This window comes from Typopeltis vanoorti, chromosome 6 (genome assembly GCF_054136105.1).
Source record: "Typopeltis vanoorti isolate ZY-2024b chromosome 6, IOZ_Tvanoo_1.0, whole genome shotgun sequence".
Classification (NCBI taxonomy): Eukaryota; Metazoa; Arthropoda; class Arachnida; order Uropygi; family Thelyphonidae; genus Typopeltis; species Typopeltis vanoorti.
In genome coordinates, this window is record NC_143554.1 from 67,609,390 (window position 1) to 67,631,104 (window position 21,715).

The 21,715-nt window shown below is 34.4% G+C and overlaps 1 protein-coding gene across 1 annotated transcript in view; it reads left to right on the forward strand.

The window, feature by feature from the left end:
* Positions 1–4,469: 4,469 nt before the first annotated feature.
* The window catches only part of LOC150105510 (zinc finger MYND domain-containing protein 11), a 289,391-nt gene continuing 272,145 nt past the window's right edge, over positions 4,470–21,715 (forward strand). Inside the window, exon 1 of the mRNA XM_090394229.1 lies at positions 4,470–4,742. Within this exon, the coding sequence (XP_090250355.1) occupies positions 4,470–4,742 (273 nt within the window). The remainder of the gene's footprint in view (positions 4,743–21,715) is intronic.

Genomic DNA, 21,715 nt, shown 5'->3' on the forward strand with positions numbered 1-21,715 from the left:
TTCCTGCAGACCACCTGTCCCATCATTGCGGACCATAGGTTGAGAAACACTGCACTAGGAAATTAATGACACTGCTGGCATATCTATATGATATGAGTCTCACAACAGGGCTACCAAAGGAATTGAAAGAGGATAAATTTGTTATTTTCACAAAATAGGGGTGGGCAAATAAGATGAAACCTACAAATTATAGGCTATTGTGTGTGTGCGTGCATGTCCTGGGTTGTTTAAGGTATTAGAGAGGTTGTTGAGGACCAGCATTCAGAATTGGGTTAGTAATAGCAGTATTCTCTATCATGGTCAGCATAGGTTTGTTAAAGGGTGGTCATGTTTAGCACTCTATTTGTATACTTTAACAAAGTGACGAATTTACTGAATAATGGATATGCATATACAGTAGTATGCTTGAATTTTTCAAAGGCCTTTAATAGATAGTCACATGATAAGCTACTAACCAAATTGAAACAGATGGGATTGGATAAAAGTCTGGTGAGTTGGATACCTGATTGACTCTCATATAGGTATCAGCAGGTAGTTTTATAAAGAGTTGTATTCCAAAAGAGGAATGCTGCTAGTGGAGTGCCACAGGAGTCTGTCTGGTTTTGGGACTATTATTGTATAACTTTTATATTATGATATTGGTATAGGCTCAACTGAAAATCTGCAACTGTTTGCTGATGATGCAGAGTTGGGAAAAACTATGAAGAAAGAGCAGATATTGTGGCCTTGCAGGAGAATCTCAGTTGACTTTGTGAGTATGCAAGTGAATGGAGTTTTCAGTTTAATGTTGCAAAAAGTATGGTCTTGAAATTTGAGAGGCAAGGATGAGATGCTGAGTACAAGTAATATGGAAATTTTGAAGGAGGTGGAAGAGTTGAGTGATTGATCTAGGAATGATGGTGGACAGAGACTTGATTTTAGCAGTCATGTTGCTAGTTTTGTGAGAATATCAAAACAGATTATAGCATCAATAAGGAGGAGGACTTTGATCCTTTTGTAAGTCCTTAATCAGACCTGATGTGGATTAATGTGCACAGATCTGTTCTCCTGGTTTTCAAGGGGGATGATGATATTTTAGAGATAGTCCAGTGAAATTCAATAAGTCATTGTTAGGTCTATGGAATGTGGAATGTGAAAACATATTTTCGAATGCACTTTGCAGAGCTTTGTGAATAGAAGGAGAGGGAATATTATCGAGATGTATAAGTTGGTGAGGGGGTTGTTGTTACCAGTTTAATGTGGAAGAGATTTTTCCTCAAGTAGAGGGACACAATGATAGGACAAGCTATCTTTGGAAGCTGTATAAAGATGCTATGAGCGAGCTCTTTGGATAGAGAGTGGTTGGTGAGCAGAATGTATTGCTTGACAGTGCAGTGAATGCTTTTTTTAAATTCCTACGGAGATCTCCTAGGAATCTGAAGTAGCAGAATCGGTATTGATGGTTAATAAATAATCTTGCCGTTATTTTAGAATGAACTGAGGTGAGGGGAGTATGTTGATAGTTCAGTTGCAGGCTTTTATCTCTTTTTGAGTGAAGTGAATATAGGTTTACTTTCATTCTATGTGAAAGTTTTCCTGTTGAGTATAAAGGAAGGTAAAGATCATATAGGACAAGTCTTAGTTCTGGAGCTTGCCCCTTAAGCACAGTTGTGGGATTGCCATCTTTTATTCAGAAAACAACAGAACTTGTTCAAAACTTGTACATCGGATATTATATAAATTAAATTTTGAGATAAAAGCTTAAAAAAAAAAAGCAGTATCAAATCAGTGATATCAGATGATTCTCACTAATTCTGCTTGTGAATAACATGCATTCCTTTGTGTTTTGCACCTCTGGCAGATACTATAAGCCTTTTTTTTTATTTATTTTTTATAACTTATTTACCTATAAGAGGATTTGTGTGCACTAGCAAAAATTTACTTAATATGCTGAAAGATAAGAATTAAAGTACAGTGTTCTCAACTTATGACGCTTGTGACTTAACCATCTCATTAATATGTTCACTAAATACCATCTAACTCTTGCAACTTATGCATCAGGATGTTATAACTCTTAGAGACATTTGGAAGGAATATAATATCTTGCCTTGTAAAAATGAATGAATATGCACCATAGAGTGAGGTGACAACAGAGTGCATGAATGGTGTTTGGAAGATGCTGCTTAAAATATGTCCATACAATCACAGGATTTGACAGAGAAAACAAATACTTACACGAAGTTGGTGACAAGATAGTGAAAGAGTTGGAGTTGGTGGAAGCTGTGGGAGCTCACAGATGAAGATCCTATAGATCTGGAAGCACAGCAAGTTCTGGAAGAAGAAGAAGAAAGAAAAAAAAAACAACATAAAGAAGCTGATCCTAAAAAGATTACAGTGAAAAAATTGGCAGATACATTTGCCTCTATTAATAAGACAGTTTGGTTGTTTGAGGAAATGCATCCCACCATGGAGAGATTTATCAAAGTAGACAGAACAATGCAAGCTGCAGTTATGCTACAGAGAAATTTATGCAGAAAAGAAAAGGCAAACTGTGCAGACCGAGTTTGATGCAATATATGAATTTTTAAAGAAGTCCACTCTTGTCACCTTGCCTAATCCCTGAAAATGATCTTCGACCTTTCACAAGTTGTGCATCAGGCGAACCAACCCATCCTCTTGATGAATGCCTTGTGGTAATTCCTGAATTGAAAGAATTTGTTGTTGATGAACTAGTTTCCCATGCCTTCTCCACTGAATCATCCAGTAATGCAGCAGCAACTTTGAAGAATTACTCTTGATAGTAAGTGCATAGAAGTAAGTGTATACTCATGTTTCATTAGTTATTATAGTACATTATACTGTATACAGAAATTTCTAAATCACTTAGGGAATTGAAACAACGTAGATCCGAATATAAATTAAATTATACTTTAATAAATATCTCCAGAATCAAGTTCACCCTGGAAAAAGAGGAAACAACAGCCTCCCTTTCCTAGACACACTAGTCACCCGCCAGCCTGATGGAACCTTGGTTTTCTCAGTTTATAGAAAACCCACCCATACAGGCAGATACATTCACCAACAACCCCCCCCCCCTCACAACAATATGGAGTGGTGAAAACACTATACAACAGGGCTAAACCAATCTGTTCTAACGACATGGCCCTAAACACTGAACTAAATCACATCCTCAACACTTTCTCAGCCAATGGCTACCCCCCCCCCCCCAAAAAAAAAAAAAAATCCAAAAAAAAAAAAAAAATATTAAAACCTACAAACCACAACCCCCCTCCACAACAAAGATTACTCTAAATCCATCACCGTTCCCTACATCCGAGGCACCTCGGGAAAAATTACCAAAATTTTAAAAAAACATGACCTCACCTCCTGTTACAGGCCTTACAGAAAATTGGCATCCCTTATCCGCTCCACCAAAGACCAACCACTTCCCCTAGACCTACCTGGTGTATACCAGGTCCCTTGCAGTTGTAAACTGTCGTACTTTGGCCAAACAGGCAGGACAGCGAATATCAGAATTTCTGAACACAAGGACTACATCCGGTTTCACAAGTACAGCCATTCTGGTCTTGCAGACCATGCTCTGGATACACGCCACAGAATTCAGTGGAAGAAAGCTACAGTAATACACCGTAGCAAATTCAAATAAGAAAGACTATTTATGGAATCAGCCTCAGCCCTAAGAAACTCCCCAAACCTCAACAAATTTGGTTGTATGTGACTGCCCCAAATTTGGGAGGCATACATCAGCAGACCTTCAGCCCAACGACCAAGAACACCTACTTAGCCCGCTAGAGGGCACCATCAGGACTTGTAGGAGAACAGTAGCTTCATATCTTCATTCTCAGTTACTGTGTAGTGCCTGCGTGCACGTGCCTTTTTTTGTAAGTTCCTTTTGAAAATGGCAACGTGACATTGCCAAAATATCGGAGATATTTATTAAAGTATAATTTAATTTATATTCGGATCTACGTCGTTCAATTCCCTAATTGATTTAGAAATGCATAACCAACGTATAAGCCTGTCTACGAGAATCAACTGTATACAGAAAGTTTTGTTATAATGTAAATTGTATTATTTCATTATAAATGAAGAGTAAAATTATAATAAAATCAATTTGTTTTGTTATATTTTTTCACTGCTAAATTGTTTAAAATTTAAAAAATACACATTGTTAACATATTCTTATGGCTCATTTATGGTTTTAAACTTACAATCTTTGACAGGATCATCAGAATGGGTCATCATAAGTCAAGGACTGACTTTACATGTTTTATTCTATTGAAAATTCTCGTATAGAGAAGGGATATATGTATATTAACTTTTTAATTTTGACTGTAAAATTGTTTATATATACTTATTAATGGTGTGTAATTATACCTTATACTCTTATTTAAAGAAACATTTTATATCTACTTTAGTACCATTATTGACATTGTATAGAATGATTTTATTTGTATTGCAGAAGAATCATGTCTAAAGTTAGACGAAGGTTGGCTTGTTCACAAACTGTTTTGCATTTGTGGGATGCTGTTGCTTTCATTCGACAACAGAAACAGATTCCAAATTTTGATAGACTGTCAAATTACATGAAGCGTGTTCATAATCTTAGTCCTACTGATATGGAAAGGCAGCTTAATTTTGCTATCAGTGATGAGCTAATTGTTATTAAGAAGAGTATTGGTTGTAAAGGTTCAAAAGTCGGTATTGAACAAGATGGTTATCGGATACCAGAAGATGAAGTGGTAAGCTTTTTTTTCCTCATTGTCTGCGTTTTGGCTAGTTTAGGAACATTATTGTTATCATTATCATCAGCCCTTTCTGAATCCATTCATGGTAGTTATTACCATCAAACTCATAGTGTTCATCAGAGCACATTGTTCTGAAACAAATTTCATTCTCCAAGGGGGAGGGGAAGAATAAGAGGAAGCATATCTGAATATAGCATGCATTCAAATATGTGTCCTAACTTGATATACGGACTGTGGTCTATTACACATAAGATATAACAGGGGACCACTATTGTGGATACCATTCCTGCTCAACATCAAGTTATGACTAAAAAGATCATGTTACATGCATCCTTTAATTGGAAAAGACCTGGGTTAATTTCTTCTTATTGATGTGAGGAACATTTTTCTGAAATAAAAGTCTTTCAGCAGAGGATGTGGTTTTCCATATCCTCTGTTGAAACAACAAAAGTGATGAATCCCAATTCCTGTTTGATGTGAATGGAATTAAAAAAAAGTTCATTTTTGCAAGATCCTTGGTTATTCATTACACAGATATATCAAGGAAAGCATTAACTTCCATGAACATTTTAAAACACACCCACACCCACACATAGTGATGTGTCATCACCTCTGCCCTTTATTAAGTTTACTTAGCACTTGCTCTTTCACTTCTAGCCACTCATCCATTATTTTTTCTTTACCCTAGTTGTATTGATTTACACTAGAATCCATCCTGATATACTTTAATGTTATGTTCAGTAAGCTTCAGCCATTCTTTGTGGTTTAATGTCTACCATTCCCATCAACTGATATCAAAATTTCTGTAATGTTCTTTTGTGTATTTAAGAACTTCCGTTTTCTTTGCAACACTTCATTAAAATATGAAGTGTTGCAGTAAAGTAATGAGCCAAGAGACATTGATGTGTTCTTATCAGCTTTATTCTCATTCAGAATATCTACTAACTTGAAGGAATAAAAGGAAGTGGACAGTATATTCTAGTGGATTTCCTTTACAATATATTGATGATGAAGTTTCGATGGACACTTTTACTTTCATTGTTCAAAATATTTGTTAAACTCCTTTATAATTTTCAAAGTATTCTCTTCATGACATTTTCATCCTTTCACAACTTGTTTATCATTGAAAAACAAAAAAGTCAATAGTAGCAAGTTTGGCAAATAAGATGGGTAATTGAATTGGTTGATATATCTTGTTTCATCTTTGTAGAAATTTTTGATGCTTTTGCAATACAAAAACCTTTTATTAATGTTCAAAATTCAGATGAGTCTTAAAGTCTTACTCTCAATTATTGTTCTAGCTGTTAATCACATATTAAGCATCTTTATGAACAAATCAGATTTTTTATCCTTTTAACATTTTTAATGAGTGGTGAAAATTAAATTATGACTCAGTTTTCTATCTAGATTATATCTTCAAGTGGGGAAAAAAAAAAAAAAAGTCTGTTTGTTTACTGTCCAAAAATTTACAAAACTCATGCATTATCTGAAATATAAAAGCAATATTTCAGAACAACCTAAACAGACAATATTGAAAATGCTATAAATATTGTCATGGCAAATGCTCATATGAAATAGTATCAATAATTTCCCCATTCAGTACTTAGTTCATTGGAGAATGTGCAGCTGCCACCCAACATCTCCTCACTTGAAACTCATAGGACAAGTATCTTTTTCTTCTCTTTCATCCCTGCTACTGCTGTATTGTGAAACAGTCTCTCCCCCCCCCCCCCCGTATGTGTTTCCCAAGGAATACAATATACAGGCTTAGGCTTTCAAATCAAATGTAAACAAGTTTCTCCTTTCACTACCCATACAGTACTAATGTACTATAGGTTGATTAACCAACTGCTCGTGTATGGCCTCAACATTAAAAAAAAAAAAAAAAAAGAAATGAAAAGAAGTTTGAAATAATTTTTTTAAACATTTTTTTTAATTATCATCATTTAATATTCTTATATACTGATTGATTGGCATGATGAAGTCTCTGGGGGGAGGGGGGGGGTAGCAGCCCTTGAAATTTTCTCAGCATTTTTTTGTAAATTTATGTGACATATAATTGTACTTACTTTCACCTGCACATGTTATGCCTAATTGTCAAAATGTGGGCGTTTTGTCTATTTTGTGAATGAAAAAACTGTAGTTTCTGAAGGGGATTCCCTGCTCCTTCATATGAGGCTAGTTAACTCGCCTTCAGATCTGGGATTCAAACTCAGTCCTTTTCATTTAAAAGGATTCAAATTACTGAGGCTCTTGATTTTATTTTAATTGAAAAACAATAGTGTTTATAACTGTTATGTTCTTCGGTAACCACATATTTTCTACATGCTTCAGCTGAATGTCCCAGGAATTAATCTATATTTACACTTTGCTGGTAGACTGCTCTACTGAAACAGTTTTTAGTTGGTGCACACACATACATTCATACACGTATATACGAACAGGGCTGATTTAACTCATTTGGTAACATAGGAAACATTTATTTTGCTGTCTCTTACAGCTAACTATGTGGTTTTAATGTTAACAAGTAAGGAAATGAGAAAATGAAAGAAAAATTTCACAGTAGCACTCTTGTATAGTGAGACTTCATTTTTATAAAAGTTGAACCTTGAGTTCTTTTCAGCATATGCATTATGTTAAAAGTGCATATTTAACAATTTTGATGTTAAAATGGCCAAGTCGAAAGGATCTGACTAATATTTATGGTAGTTTTAAATGCTAAATTTTAACAAATTCTATCCAGCAAGAGAAGCAGTATTATTGTTGCCATTTCAAATCTAGTTGCCAATAAAAAACAGTGCAATTATATAAAGCAGGGGTCGGTGGCCCGCAGGTCTCATGCAGCCCAAACATGCATTTTTGGCAGCCCATAAAAAGTTGACCATACTTAATTGACTTGTGACCGATATGTTGAATTATTTAAATAATACATTTTATAATATAAATAATAAATTAAAAATAATTTTATACCTATACTTCGTGATATCACCTGTGCAACTTGGAAATACAAACAAAAGGAAACTTTTGTTGGTATTATTGAAGATTTACAAACAGAAGTTTCAACAAAATTTGTTGATTTGCATAAAAATAGCATCGAAATGCGATTATTTTTGAACACTTTTAATGTCGACATTGATGACGTACCAACCAACTACAGATCGAAGTTTTGGAAACGCATTTTCGTTAGAAAATATCCAAAAATTTTATTGATGCTTACCAAAAAAAATTGGAAGGATTAATCAGTTTCACAAAGAAGATGACAATTTCATTTGGAAGCACATACATTTTTGAATAAGCATTTTCTGCCATGAGTTTTAGAAAAAATAAATTTTCTTCTCGACCTGACTTATTAATTTTGCATGCTTCGATTCGAATTTGCACCTCAGGTTGTAAAGTGGATATAGATAATTTAGCTAAGGGAAAACGATTACAAAAGTCGCATTAAGTAGGGAGACACACCTATCGTGATGCATAAACTATATTACTTTATTTTTATGTGATAATAATTTTTCGAGTTTCATTTTCATGCTTGTTTCATATCTGGAACTTTAAATATTTCTGTGTTTTTTTTTTAATTTGATATAATAAAAATTGATAACTTAAGTATTTTGGCACTCACTATTTTCTCTTAATTAAACACTTGCAGCCCGATTATTAAAAATAAAAGTTGAATGTGTCCCACGAGTCTGAAAAGTTGCCGATCCCTGATATAAAGCATAAAAATAAAAGAACTTTCAGAACTTCAAATTATTTTGTTAATATAAAACTTGAAATATTATAGTGAAGAAAAATCTTTCATCAAATGAATTTCGAAGCTGAGATTTGTTCAAGAATGAAAGTTACTGCACTACGACATAAATATATAACCACATATACATGATTTTATAAGTTGTTATATTTGCTTATATGAAATGTGTTTAAAATTGATCAAAGTTGAATTTTTGATTGTCAGTATTACTATTGTTCCTGCAGGAGTTATCATAATGCTGTGACCAGGTTACTTTAATGAGAGAGCTCTTTAGAATGATGCTACATTTTGTAAAAATCTGATAATATCAAGAGTTACAGTATACTTATGAAACATCGACCTGTTTTTGATTTATGTACTGTAAATGTAATTTCATTTTCGCGATATAGTTGGTCAGATTGAAACCACTCAACAAATTTTATTGAAGGTACAAAATAAAAATTTTCATTAAATTCCATTCAAGCTACTGCCGAATTTTTAGTATCAGTTTGAATCTTTTTACAATATTTTTCATCAAAAATTATCTGATTCAAACTGAAAATCATATAGATGTATTCTTGTGTACATTCACATTCCAAATATCAAAGTTTATTAAATTTTGTCTAAACAGAGTGGAATTATTGCAAAATAAATTTCAACTTATTTTGTCCCATTGCATCCCTGCAAATGGTATTGAAACAAAAATTGAACTGTCTTGGCAGATGTTTGTAAAGATTCCACATACTTCATTTTAATAAAATCTGCTTTGCCAGAATCCTGGAATAACTGGAATACAAATAGATGTGCAGAATGAATTCGTTAACATTTCACACAACATATCTAAAAAAATAGTATAGGATGAATTGAACTTGGATGGTTTAGATTTAGCCATTTAAATCTCAATTTAAAATGACAAAAACAAGAATTCATTTATTCATTAGTTACATTTTTGTGAGATGTTTTTATGAAGAACACTCTGAAGAACATTTATCAAAATAACTTGATCACATCAGATATTTATAATTGCTTTGCAATTTGTAGACATATCATTTAGCTCAGGTTAATTTATCCTATTTTCCCTTGTATGGTAGGCTCCATGGCCTGTTGTGGCAAAGTAACTTGACTTCTTGGAAACCTAATTAGTTCTTTATAGGACAGTTAATCCTGTCTGCACAGTGTATTATGGTTGTCAGTTGTGTGTTCTGTTCTCTGGCTAGTTTGCCTGTTTTCCAGGATGAAAAACCCTGCCATCTCTAATAAGATCAGATTACTCACCTCGTTTAAAAAGTACTGACAAAGGTTCTTTGCATCTGAGATGGGATTTGGATGCAGGCTTTCAAACCAAAGGGAATTGTCAAAATTGAGTTTTGGAGGCTAGAGTGATTTATTGAGGTAGCAATATCATTCTCAGTCGAAATTATTGAAGGATCAACTAATATACAATGCAGATGCCTTCAAATCCAATGTGAACAAGTTTCTCGTTTCCCAATTCTCTTCCCATACACAGGGGCTGCACTTACACTTTTCCCCAGATGGGCAGGGCCCAAGGCACTAGAGTGCTCCAGAGAAGAGACCCTTAAATTGACCCTAATTTTTGGGGGCCTCCAACTAGAGCCTCGTGCACCTGTGCATAAGTATGGCCCTGTCCATATACAGTACTAATGTATTAAAGGTTGATCAACCAGCCTCTCGTGTATGGGCCCAACATAAAAAAAAAAAAAAAAAAAAAAATTTGCTTGTGTCATCATTTATCTTAAACAGTGTTTGTTTAATTTTGAAAGACAGTTCACCACTTGCTGCTGTTATAGGTAAAGTTAACTCACTACAACAAGCCCACTCACAAACAAACTACTTAGAAATGCCAACCAAAACACCATAGATACAATGCCATGTTGAAAGAAATTCACTATAGCAAACTATTCCTATGTTTCCACTGAGTTTGCATTACCAAGATTCAACTGCACAATGAGTAAATTTTTGAGGACAATTGATATGTTTGGTAGGATATTATAATAAGTATCTATATAGTATCTCTATAAGTATCTAATCTAATTTATCTGGCCTGGTTGGCCGAGTGGTTAGCGTATCTACTCTCCAGCTAAAAGTCTGCGGATTTGAATCCTGCCATGAGCATGGATGTTTGTGATTGTCTGTGAAAATACTAGTAGTGGTTGGTGGGCAGTAGATGGCGTTGATGATGATGGTAGTTGCGGTTTGTTGTAGTTGGTGGATTGAGTGGTGGAGACAGAATTGTAGAGTAGGTGCCCTCCCTAGATGAGTCTTTGGACTCCCTCGAGGTGTCACATAGTAATAATATTAATAATAATAATGCAGTTTCACTACTCTCTCATTCCAGATATTCACACAGACTCAAATACATATTTTGAGTCTGTGTGAAGATATACACTACTGTTAAATTATAATATTTTATATATTTTAATTGTTAATTGACATCGACTGCGCCATTCTCAACTTTGTATTTCTATCAACCTCTCCTTTGTTATTCTTTTACACGTGCACCTTAGGCCTAACTTACTTACTTCTACTTTACTCAGTCATAACTATAATCTGCTTAAAATAAACCTCTCTATTAATCCCTTATAATCTTCTTTATGTTCCCACTGCTAGTGAATGCCAATACCTTTGTTATTAGTCTATCCATGATAAACAGGTTACCATCCCTCAAATTATGCAATTAGAAAAATTTATTTGTTTAACGACTGCACCATTCTAATTTGCCAATATAGCTTGAGAATTAAAGACAAGATCAAATTTAACATACACAATCTCTTATAACTAGTTGTGATGATTTTTAATCAAACAAGCTCGCAGGCTCGCAAATTTTTTGGGAGACAGTTCATTGGCAATAGATCAGGCAAGACAGTTATACAAACAGAACATTTTATTTTGATCTTAGTATGAAACTACAAATCACAATGTAAGAGGGAGAAAATCTGTTTCTCAACTTAGTCATATACACATTAAGTGCAACATACGATTAACTTTCTCTTGCATAACACTTGCTTAACCCTTTATAATGTTAACTCATCTAAATTTGTCTTACAGCAGCTATACCTTATGTGCTAACTTAGCTAATCTCCTTTCATTCTATATACAAAATTTTCATTTGTTTCCTTTCATGACCATAACTGTTTACTTAACTAGTTATCAGGGGCGGCTCGTGCATAGGCACTGCAACACCACCAATTTTTCTCGATATATAAATATATTTATTAATTTATTTATATTTGCTTGTAATATTTAATTTTATCTTCAACAATCCTATACAATTCTCTTATTTTATATAAAAAATAATAAAAATCCATCTTGACACAATATGACACTGTGTTTACCACAGTGTCATATTGCTAGGCGCGTAAGCATGTGCACATCATAGTGAGATACGAGCTATTAGCATAATGCGGCACTGTCCATCGCGCAGTTCCACTGTTGTCTATATGCAGTTTGCGCCAGTAGTAGAGTGTTCATAGTGCTTATCGTGTTTACTCTGTCTCTTTAAATATTTGGACATTACAATTATAGACATAACACTTGTTATAATTTTTATTTTAGAACATTACTGGGGTTATGATAACGGATTTTATTTTTAAGTAATTTTTAATTATACTAAACTGTATAATTTTATCGATAATAAACAATATTTTTTCATGTTTAGTTTTTTTTTAAAATTTTTACCATAATTTTGATATTTTATCCAATCACGTATACACTGTACTTACCATGTGTATGTATATTTCGAAAGTTGCAGCACCCCCACGATTTCCTGTAAGCACTTTCATTACATACATAAATTCCAACAGTTAGCTTTTAAACCATTAACAAAAATTATGCTTACTTACAGAAGTATTTATAGATATAGTCCAGTTAACATGAACAATTCTTCAGCTAGGTTTGCTTAACCCTGCGACCTTTTCCTGGAATATGACTGTTGACTGGACATTATGGTGGTTCTTCACTCTTGCAGTTGCCAGGAAATTTAGATAGATTTTTTTGTCAGTAACAGGAAATGAACTGCCAATGTCTTATGCTCCAAGCACGTTGTTGCCATCCGGCTGGAGTTCCATCGAAATACGGCCTCGTCTTCACCACCAGAACTCCGTCCACCGAAAGGGACCTGTGCCAGAAGGCTGCAAAGCTCAGGAAGGAGTGACCAGTGAGAGTCTTCTAGATCCTCTATACTCTGTATTTCTGAGAGCCCTCTTAAATATCTTGTCTCATTCTATGTAACCACGTAATTGTTGCCAGGATCACCCACCAGCATAGTGACATCACATCGGCAGGCTCCGTGTGAGACACTATATTGTGGGTGCATATTTTTATTCGCAAGATCTTGCAAACGTTTGTTTATGCACTGTCATCATTATGATCTCCACTAATCCTATTTCCTTCATTTTACATATAACTTAATAAAGCTTATTTTTGTGCACTTTTACAGTAAAATGTAACATTCATACAATTGCTACATAAATTCTTATTTTATATATGTGGAAACCTCTATAAAATCGAACTCGAAGAAAAAATTAATTAAATTTTTTGCAAGAGATTTTACACTACTGTTGCTTTCATCATCATCATCCATTTAAAAGTAATAATTGAGTCTTTAGAATGTTAATTGCTATGACCTTATTCATTTGTATCAACAAATTAATAAAATTTGTTTGATCCAGGAAGTATTTAAAAAAAAAAAACTCAGTATGAAATTTATCTTCTGTAAATACACAGGTATCTCTTGCTTAATGCGGATTTGATTAACGTGGCGAAATTAATTGCAACATTCCCTTGATATTCGCGGCAAGAGTTTTGATTAACGCGCCTTGAACTCTGCGGAGCTCGCAGCTGATCTGACAGATACATGCAAAATGTTTAATATAAATATTCTTGCACAATTCAGTGTGTAGCTTGGAGGTCATGAGTAGCTGTGCATTCATGTGTTATGAGTAATATTCCACACTGTTTTTTGCTGCCAGTTTGATTTAACACATGTTATGTAAATGTTGGTGAAATTTGAGAGTAAATTGTATCTGAGAGATACCGCGACCTCCGATGTCAGTAGTATGGTTTAGTTTTTTTTTTTTTATTATTCTTTGTTCAATAATTTTTAGATTGTAACTGAAAATAAATACACCATCAAACGTATTACTAAAATAGAGAGCCAAAAGCTTATTTATCATATATTGTCTCTAGATGTGCTTTGCATTATGGAAAATACTAAGGAAAGTGATCAGGAGCTTATTCCAACTTTACTACGAGTTGCCCATAAGGTTGCTTATGATTGCATCCACCGAAAGTTTTAGTTTCTATACATTTGACATGAAACTGTTGTAGTTTCTATATTTGGCTATGAAATAATGTTGAATTCAGTATCCACTTAATTTGTACCGTCATGTATTATATTTGCAGTGTTTTTTCTTTATGTTTTATTGTTTGTTTGCCGAGGTCTGGAGAATCATTTTGCTTGTTATCGTAGAATTTATGCCGATAAGAAAAAAACTAAAACTACTAATTATATGAAGAGCCAAAGGCTTCAATTCGACTACATGAACTTATTTAAGTTAAGGGATATTACATCCCATATTGTTTCATGCTAAATATAGAAACTATATAAAGTTCGGCGATTCCAAGCGTAAGCATATACCTGGATAGTGCAACACCTGACCCGACTCTTGATAACTTCTTTTGATTTAAAAAAAAAAAAAATGCAGTAAATAATGTAGGTACAAGTATTTATTAAACATTTACTTTGCACTCATTTTTTATCTTTCCTGAAAGAGTACCATATAAAATGAATTATCAATACAGTAATCAATCATGGACGAATTGTAATTTTTACCATTGATTATTAGATTTGATCAACGTGATTTTGATATATGCGGTAACATCATGGGATTAATTAACCGTGTTAATTGACGGATACCTGTATTAGGTTCATCTTCAGCTCATGCGCAAATTGTTTATTCTTTTTTGGTGAACTGGAATACTTCAAAGTGAAAATAATTTCTTGTGAACTTATTTCAGTTTAATTTGCAAGTCCTTTTCTTTTGAGTTTTTAGATCAATTTTATAAACTAATAAAAACTTTAATCTTTTCTAATAATAATAATAATGTTGATTATTATTATTAGAAATCCATCTGCATTTTTTTTCCATTTTTTTGCTGAAAATGTTAGTTTGTGAATGTTCTGCCAGATTATCAAAGTTGTCAGAAAGTTCAGATTTTTCAGGTCCTTTGCCAATCACATTGCTTCAGTGTGATATTTCATTTTAGCATCATGTATCACCAGTGGTGAACTATAAAGGGCTCGCAGGGGCCTTTTATTAAATTTTTCTCAAATTTGCGAGCCCCTTGTTCTTCTTGTTTAATAATCTTGTAGAACTAGAAAATACTACTGCAGAATGTATACATGGTACTATAATTGCTACTTTAAATTCATATGGATTTTTTGATAACTATTTAAAAAATCATCTCATTGCATTTTGTTCTAATGAAGCTAGTGTAATGTTAGGAAACATCAGGTGTTGCAATCAAACGTCTACAAAGATTTCCCAACATTGTGATTTGGCATTGCGTCGCTCATCATTTACAATTTGCATTAGATGATTCGATAAAAAAAACATTACAGAAATAAATCATTTTGAATTTATGGATAAATTATGTGTTTTTTATCATCAATCACCAAAAAATCAATGAGAATTAAATACGATTGCAAAAGACCTTGGTATCGAAATTTTAAAGATCGGCCATGTGTTTGGACCACGATGGACAGCTTGCATTTTACGAACAGCTCTTCTTTGTGGAGAAATTACCCAGCTTTATACAAGCATTTTGCATTGAACGATAAATATAAGGGCTTTTTAAACCGACTTCTCAATTTGGAATTTTTAAAAGATCTAGCATTAATGTTTGATATCCTACAGGAATTATTATATCTGTCAGAAGCTCCAGAAAGTCGCATTATAAGTATTATATGGGCTAAGGTAGAGACTTTTTTTTGCTCGACGATGCAAGCCCTTTGTTAAAATTTCCATAGCCCACCACTATATATCACCCAGCTGATGTTGGATTGATTTTACATATCAAGTCTGCATTTTCAACAAGTTACAGAAAGTAGCTTAATATCAAGTTGGAATGTGGATTTTTTAATATTTTAATTCTTTAAAATTTATCTCTTCTTCTTCCAAAGAAGACATAAATTTGTTGAGAATATATCAAAAAAATTTAGCATCAGAAGAGTTTGCCATATAAATAGTTATCAATGAGTTGTGTAAAAAGTCAAAGCTAGATAACTGGGAGGAAATATCTACATCACTTTTAAAGAATGAAGAGAATCAACTGTGACTTCTGACTAGTGTCCAATCTTCACTTCATATGTTGTACCCTGTTAGTATGTATATACCCAGATATTGAAAATGAGGATTGGCTAGAAGTTGGGATTTAGCTGGCAATATTGTATTCTTCAGTTTAAAGTAAAAGATAATAATGATACAAGATGCAATGTCATGCTGGATGAGACATCACTTGGTTAAACAAAGCCTCTAGTGTATTTTTCAGAAAATAGGGCAGGCAATGAAAAGTCAGTTCATGGAACACACTTGATCTTAACATCAGCAGAAGTCAAGATAAGTGTTTTCATCATAGGAAGTATCGATGGAAAAGAAGTGGAACTAATAGAATTAGAGAAGCACCATGTCAACATAATTGATATTACCAAAACAAAGAAGGAAAAAAAAACTGTGAAATTCTTCTAAATAAGAAAAAGATGTTATATTCAGGAAATAATGATCAGAGGAAGTAAAGAGTAACTATAGTAATTCAACACTAAGCACAAGGATGATCTTCTGGCAACCATCAAAATGGGGAATTGGATAATTAGACTTATATGTGCCTCTAGTACCACAAAAGATTCTACTAAAGAAGAAATGGAGGATTTTTCAAGTTATTAGAGAAGGCAGCTGACATGAAGAAAAAAGAAAAGTTGGTCATTGTTGAAGACCCTAAATAGAAGATTAAAAATGTTTGTGGAATATTTGGAAAAAAGAGAAAAGCTAATAATAAGTACCTACTGGATTTCTGTTCAGAACATGGACAATCTTAATTATTATCACCATTTCCAACATAAAAGATGTGCAAAAATTCAGTTGGAGAGAAGACACAAGAAATAAGAAAAATCTTATTGACTGTGTTATTGTTGCTAGTGATATATTCATGCTAATGTATACAGGGGATTTGAAATAGGAAGTGATTACCATTTAGTTTTCACCAGTATAAAATTGAAATATTGAAATTGAAAAGCATGTAAGAAAGCTTTAAGAATCAAAGTCAAGTAGCTTTCAGAGGTGAACTGTAGGTTAAAATATACAAATATTATTCAAGAAAAAAATCAGAGTTTGAAAACAAGAAACAGTCTTTGGTGAATCAGTGACAAACTCCAAAGAAAATATTGATTAATTTAGCCAGGAGAGGCTTATGTTGAAGTTGTGTGCAAGGGTGGAAAAATTAGAACTCTGTGGTGGTTTAAGGAAGTTAAAGAGGCAGGCATGGAGAAGAAGAAAACACATTGAAGGTTCCTACAAGTAAATCTCAGAGCATGTGGTCTGAGAGAATACAGAAAAAAATATAAACATGTAAAGAGCAGTGTGTAAAAGCTAAAGAAGAGTCATGAGAAGACTTGGGTGAGAATATGAAGACAAATAACATGGGGTGGTAAAATGTTTCAGAGGGTACTGAAAAAAACATAGGAATAGAAGAGAAAGTACTGTTAAAGGAATCAGATGATAAATAAGATATTCTGATAGTCGAGATTAATTATTTGAAAGGCTTGTATATTGAGACCTCTGGCCACAGTAGAAAAGGATATTTATTTTACAAATATTTCCTCTTACATATCATAAAATATCATCAGTGAGAGTGAAGAACAACGATAAGGAATTTCAACAATAGAACAGTACAGCACGTACACCAAATTTAAATCCATCTGTACAAGTAATTGCACGTTTGTTAAGTTTAATCCGGCATTAGTAAGGTGGGGGTGTCACAGACCCCCAAAGATATAGAAAGAAATAACTGTGACACTGCCACCTTACTAATGCCGAATTAAGCTCTTGGGCTTAATCCGGCGTTGTGATATTGTATGATAATAATTATTATCATACAAGCTATTTAACACAACTGAGTATAACAATTTCTCAAACTTTTGGGATGATAAGGTAGTCATTACATAAATTTATTCGTAACTGGCTCCTTGCCATGCCACCTTTGTTATTCTATTGTCTATTTCCATATTTAATTTTCCATCTTCGTTACGCTTGTGTGGACTTGAATGAAGTTAAGAGTGGTAAGATATGTGGTGATTCTATGATTAAGGGTATGGAGAGCAGTATGCCTGAGGAGTGCTTGACTGGTAGGACAATAGAAATAGTGGCTTTAGCAATAAAGAGAGGGCATGATGCAGACAACATGATAGTTATGGTGGGTATAAATGACCTGAGTGGTGGTATAAATCAGGTAGCAAAAGATTTAAGAACATTGTTAGATACCGTGAAGAGGAAAAATGTCAATGGAAGGATGGAGTGTGTGCTGCCTCGTTTTGACAATTGCGAGTTAAATAGACGAGCGATGATAATGAATGATATGATTGCAAGAATATGCAAAAAAAAAGAAGTCTGGAATTTGTTGATGTCTGGAGTGTGTTTGAAGGAAAAAGACAGTTGTATGCTGCATCTGAACATAGAAGGACATAAGCGATTGATGAAGTTACCGTTTTCTGAACAAGTTGAAGTAATTGGGCAGGGAAACTAATATTGAAAAGGTTGAGTGTAAGAGAGAGAAACTTTAGCAGTGATTGTATATTTATTGATCCTTATTCGCAGAATAAATTGCAGAAGAGAAGGGATAAAAATCGGCATGGGACTACTGAAATTAGTAACTTATATATCAGTTCTAAAGCCGGTACAAGAACTAGAGGGAATCTGCAATTTTTGTATACCAATGCAAGAAGCATTCGAAATAAGAGAGAAGAATTTTTGGCATTAGTTAGTGCAGTCTCACCAGAAGTTGTAGGTATTAGTGAAACTTGGCTGTCAGCAGAAGATGTGGTCACTGGAATTGAATGTGATGGGTACAGCATTTTCAGGGAGGATAGAGATGATAGAACAGGGGGAGGAGTACTGTTGATGATAGCTGATGTGTTGCAGCCAAAGAAAGTAGTATATCAAGATGATAGACATGTTAATGAGAGTTCATTTGAGGCAGTCCGGTGTGAAATAGTGACCAATGCAACCAAATATACAGTTGGATGCTGCTATAGGCCAGGATACAGGGGGAGATATTGAATTCATGCATCAGCAAATTAGTGCAATGAGTGCAGGTTTAGTGATTATTATGGGGATTTTAATTATGGTGATATCAATTGGAAGGAGGAAATATCACGTAGCAAAAAGGAAATGGAGTTCATACATCTTCGAGATGATTACTTGAAACAGCACATAACTGAAGGGACACGTGGTGTGAGAGTGTTGGACCTGCTTATTGGTTCAGAGGATATATGCATATGTAAGGTGTCCTCGTTACCTCCAATTGGTGAAAGCGATCATGTGGTATTGACTTAGGAAGTTGCAAAATCTGTGGATTTTTCTGTTAAGAAGGGGTATATATGGAACTACAATGTAGGCGATTATAACAAGCTTCGGAGTAAGCTTGCAGCCATCCCATGGCAGAACATATTGCAGGGGAAAGATGTTAGCAGTGCATGGGATAAAATCAGCTGGTATCTGAGGAAAGCAATATCAGATTGTGTCCCATGGTCAGGAAGACAAACAGGGTAGGTGTTAGATGGATGAGCAGTAGTATCAAGCTTGATCTGCTAAAAAAGAAAATGTTATGGAGAATGTACAAGGAGAAATGCGATCAGTATACCCATGAGCAGTACAAGGCTCAAGCTAGGAAGGTTACCAGCATAGTAAGAAAAGCTAAATCAGATTATGAGAAGATCTTAGCCAATGAGATCAGGGGTAATCCCAAAGAGTTCTTCTGCTATGTGGCAAGTAAAAGGAAGAATAACTTTAGTGGGTGCTGATGGTATTGAGGCGACAAAATTCAATGTAATAGTCGAGTTACTGAGTGATTACTTTTCAAAAGTCTATCACCCAAGTGAGGATATCTCTGTACCTGTAGCAATAACTAATGTGAGAATTGAAGCTAAAAAACAGAGGTATTTAATATATTGCAAAATTTAAACGTAAACACTGCTGTAGGTTTAGATGGAATATCAGTTCGGGTGTTGCATGAATGTGCAAAGGAATTGTCAACCCCCTCTTATTTGGATATTTAACTTAAGTTTGAACTCTGGTATGGTCCCTAGGGAGTGGCAGTTAGGCAAAGTGGTTCCTTTGCATAAGGGTGGCTCTAAAACTGTGGTAGTTAATTACAGGCCAATCACAGTCTTAGGAGTAGTGGTAAAAGTATTGGAAAAGTTGGTTAAAGACAAAATTCAAGAATGGGTGGATCAGGATATGATACTCCATTGAGGCCAACATGGTTTTGTTAAAGGTAGATCCTGCCTTAGCAATCTATTAACTTTTCATAATAGAATGACATCTGAGTTGGACAAAAGAAATGGCTACACAGTGGTACTTCTGGATTTTGCTAAAGCTTTTGACAGAATACCTCATGGAACACTGTTACGCAAATTGGAGCAGATGGGAATGGATACTAAATTGGTGATATGGATAGGAGAATGGCTCAGGGCGAGATACCAGAAGGTGGTTTATGGAGAAGCCAAGTCCAGGATGAGGCAGGTGACCAGTGGTGTGCCTCAAGGCTCTGTGCTTGGGCCATTGTTGTTTAATTTGTATATAAATGATATAGGAAATGGCTTAAAGGGAAATATTCAGTTGTTTGCTGATGATGCAAAGTTGGGTAGCGCAATAAAAAATCAAGCTGATGTTGAAAGTTTGCAGGATGATTTAAATAAGCTGATAGAATGGGCAAAAGGAAATGGATGTCAGTTCAATGTGGAAAAGTGTAATGTTATGCATTTTGAGATTTAAAGATTACCAGCTGTGTACTACATTGATGGAACAGTACTCCAAGAGATTGATGAGGCTAGAGACTTAGGGGGTGTTGGTAGATAGGGAGATGAAGGTCCAAGATTGCACATAGAATTACTTGGTTGTTGAAGAACACACTGACATCCAGAGATAAAGAGGTTATTATTCCCCTTTATAAAGCATTGATACTTCCACATTTGGATTACTGTGCTCAGGTCTGGTCACCTGGATTCCTTGGAGATGAGGAGGCTGTGGAGAGGGTTCAGAGAAGAGTGACTAAGTTGGTGAATGATGTAAAAAATGCTCCCTACATTGATAGATTGAGAGCTTGTGGATTGCAGAGGTTGGTTGATAGGCGGAGAAAAGGGGATATGATAGAAACATTTAAATTACTGAAAGGTTTTTATAGGATTGATGCAGAGGAAATGTTTCAGCTGTGTTGATAGTGATGGAAGAACAAGAGGTCATCCCTGGAAATTTAAGAAGAGTGTGGTTAACAAGGGTGTGAGAACAAGGTTTTTTGCCTGGAGGGTGGTAAATGAGTGGAATTCATTGCCTGAATTAGTTGTGAGCTCTTCGTCTGTAAATGAATTCAAGAAGAGATATGACAGATATTGTTCTGCTAGTTTGGGTCTCCCGCGATGAGTCTACTGACTCCATGAAGATACCCGTAATAATAATAATAATTGTGCCTAAACTGCTGATATGTTTTACTTGTTCTGTAGGTCCTTCACTCAGAATCTAGTTGATGCTTTCAGTGTTCTTGCCTATTTTCATAGCTTTTGTCTTTTTATTGCTGATTTTCATACTAAATTTATTACAGCAGTTATTTAATTTAGAGAACCCTGCAGACTTATACTGGATTTGTTTAACAGTATAACATCATCTGCATCAAGTAAAGAGCAGAGAAGAACAAGCTAGGCTTGTACTTCTCAAAGTTTTCCCCTTCCACAGTTTTTCTTAGCACATTCATAAATCTTACCTAGAATACCCTGTATGAAAATTTTCTTCTAATTACACCAACTTTCCTAACCTTTCTTCTTCTGTTTTTACAGATGGATACAATTAGAGCTCTACTGCAGTCATCTGGAATTTGACCTTGCCAGACCTTTTGAATTTCTCCTGCAGCTACTGCAATATTTTATTTGAAGAACTTGGGTGAAAACTGAGAAGTT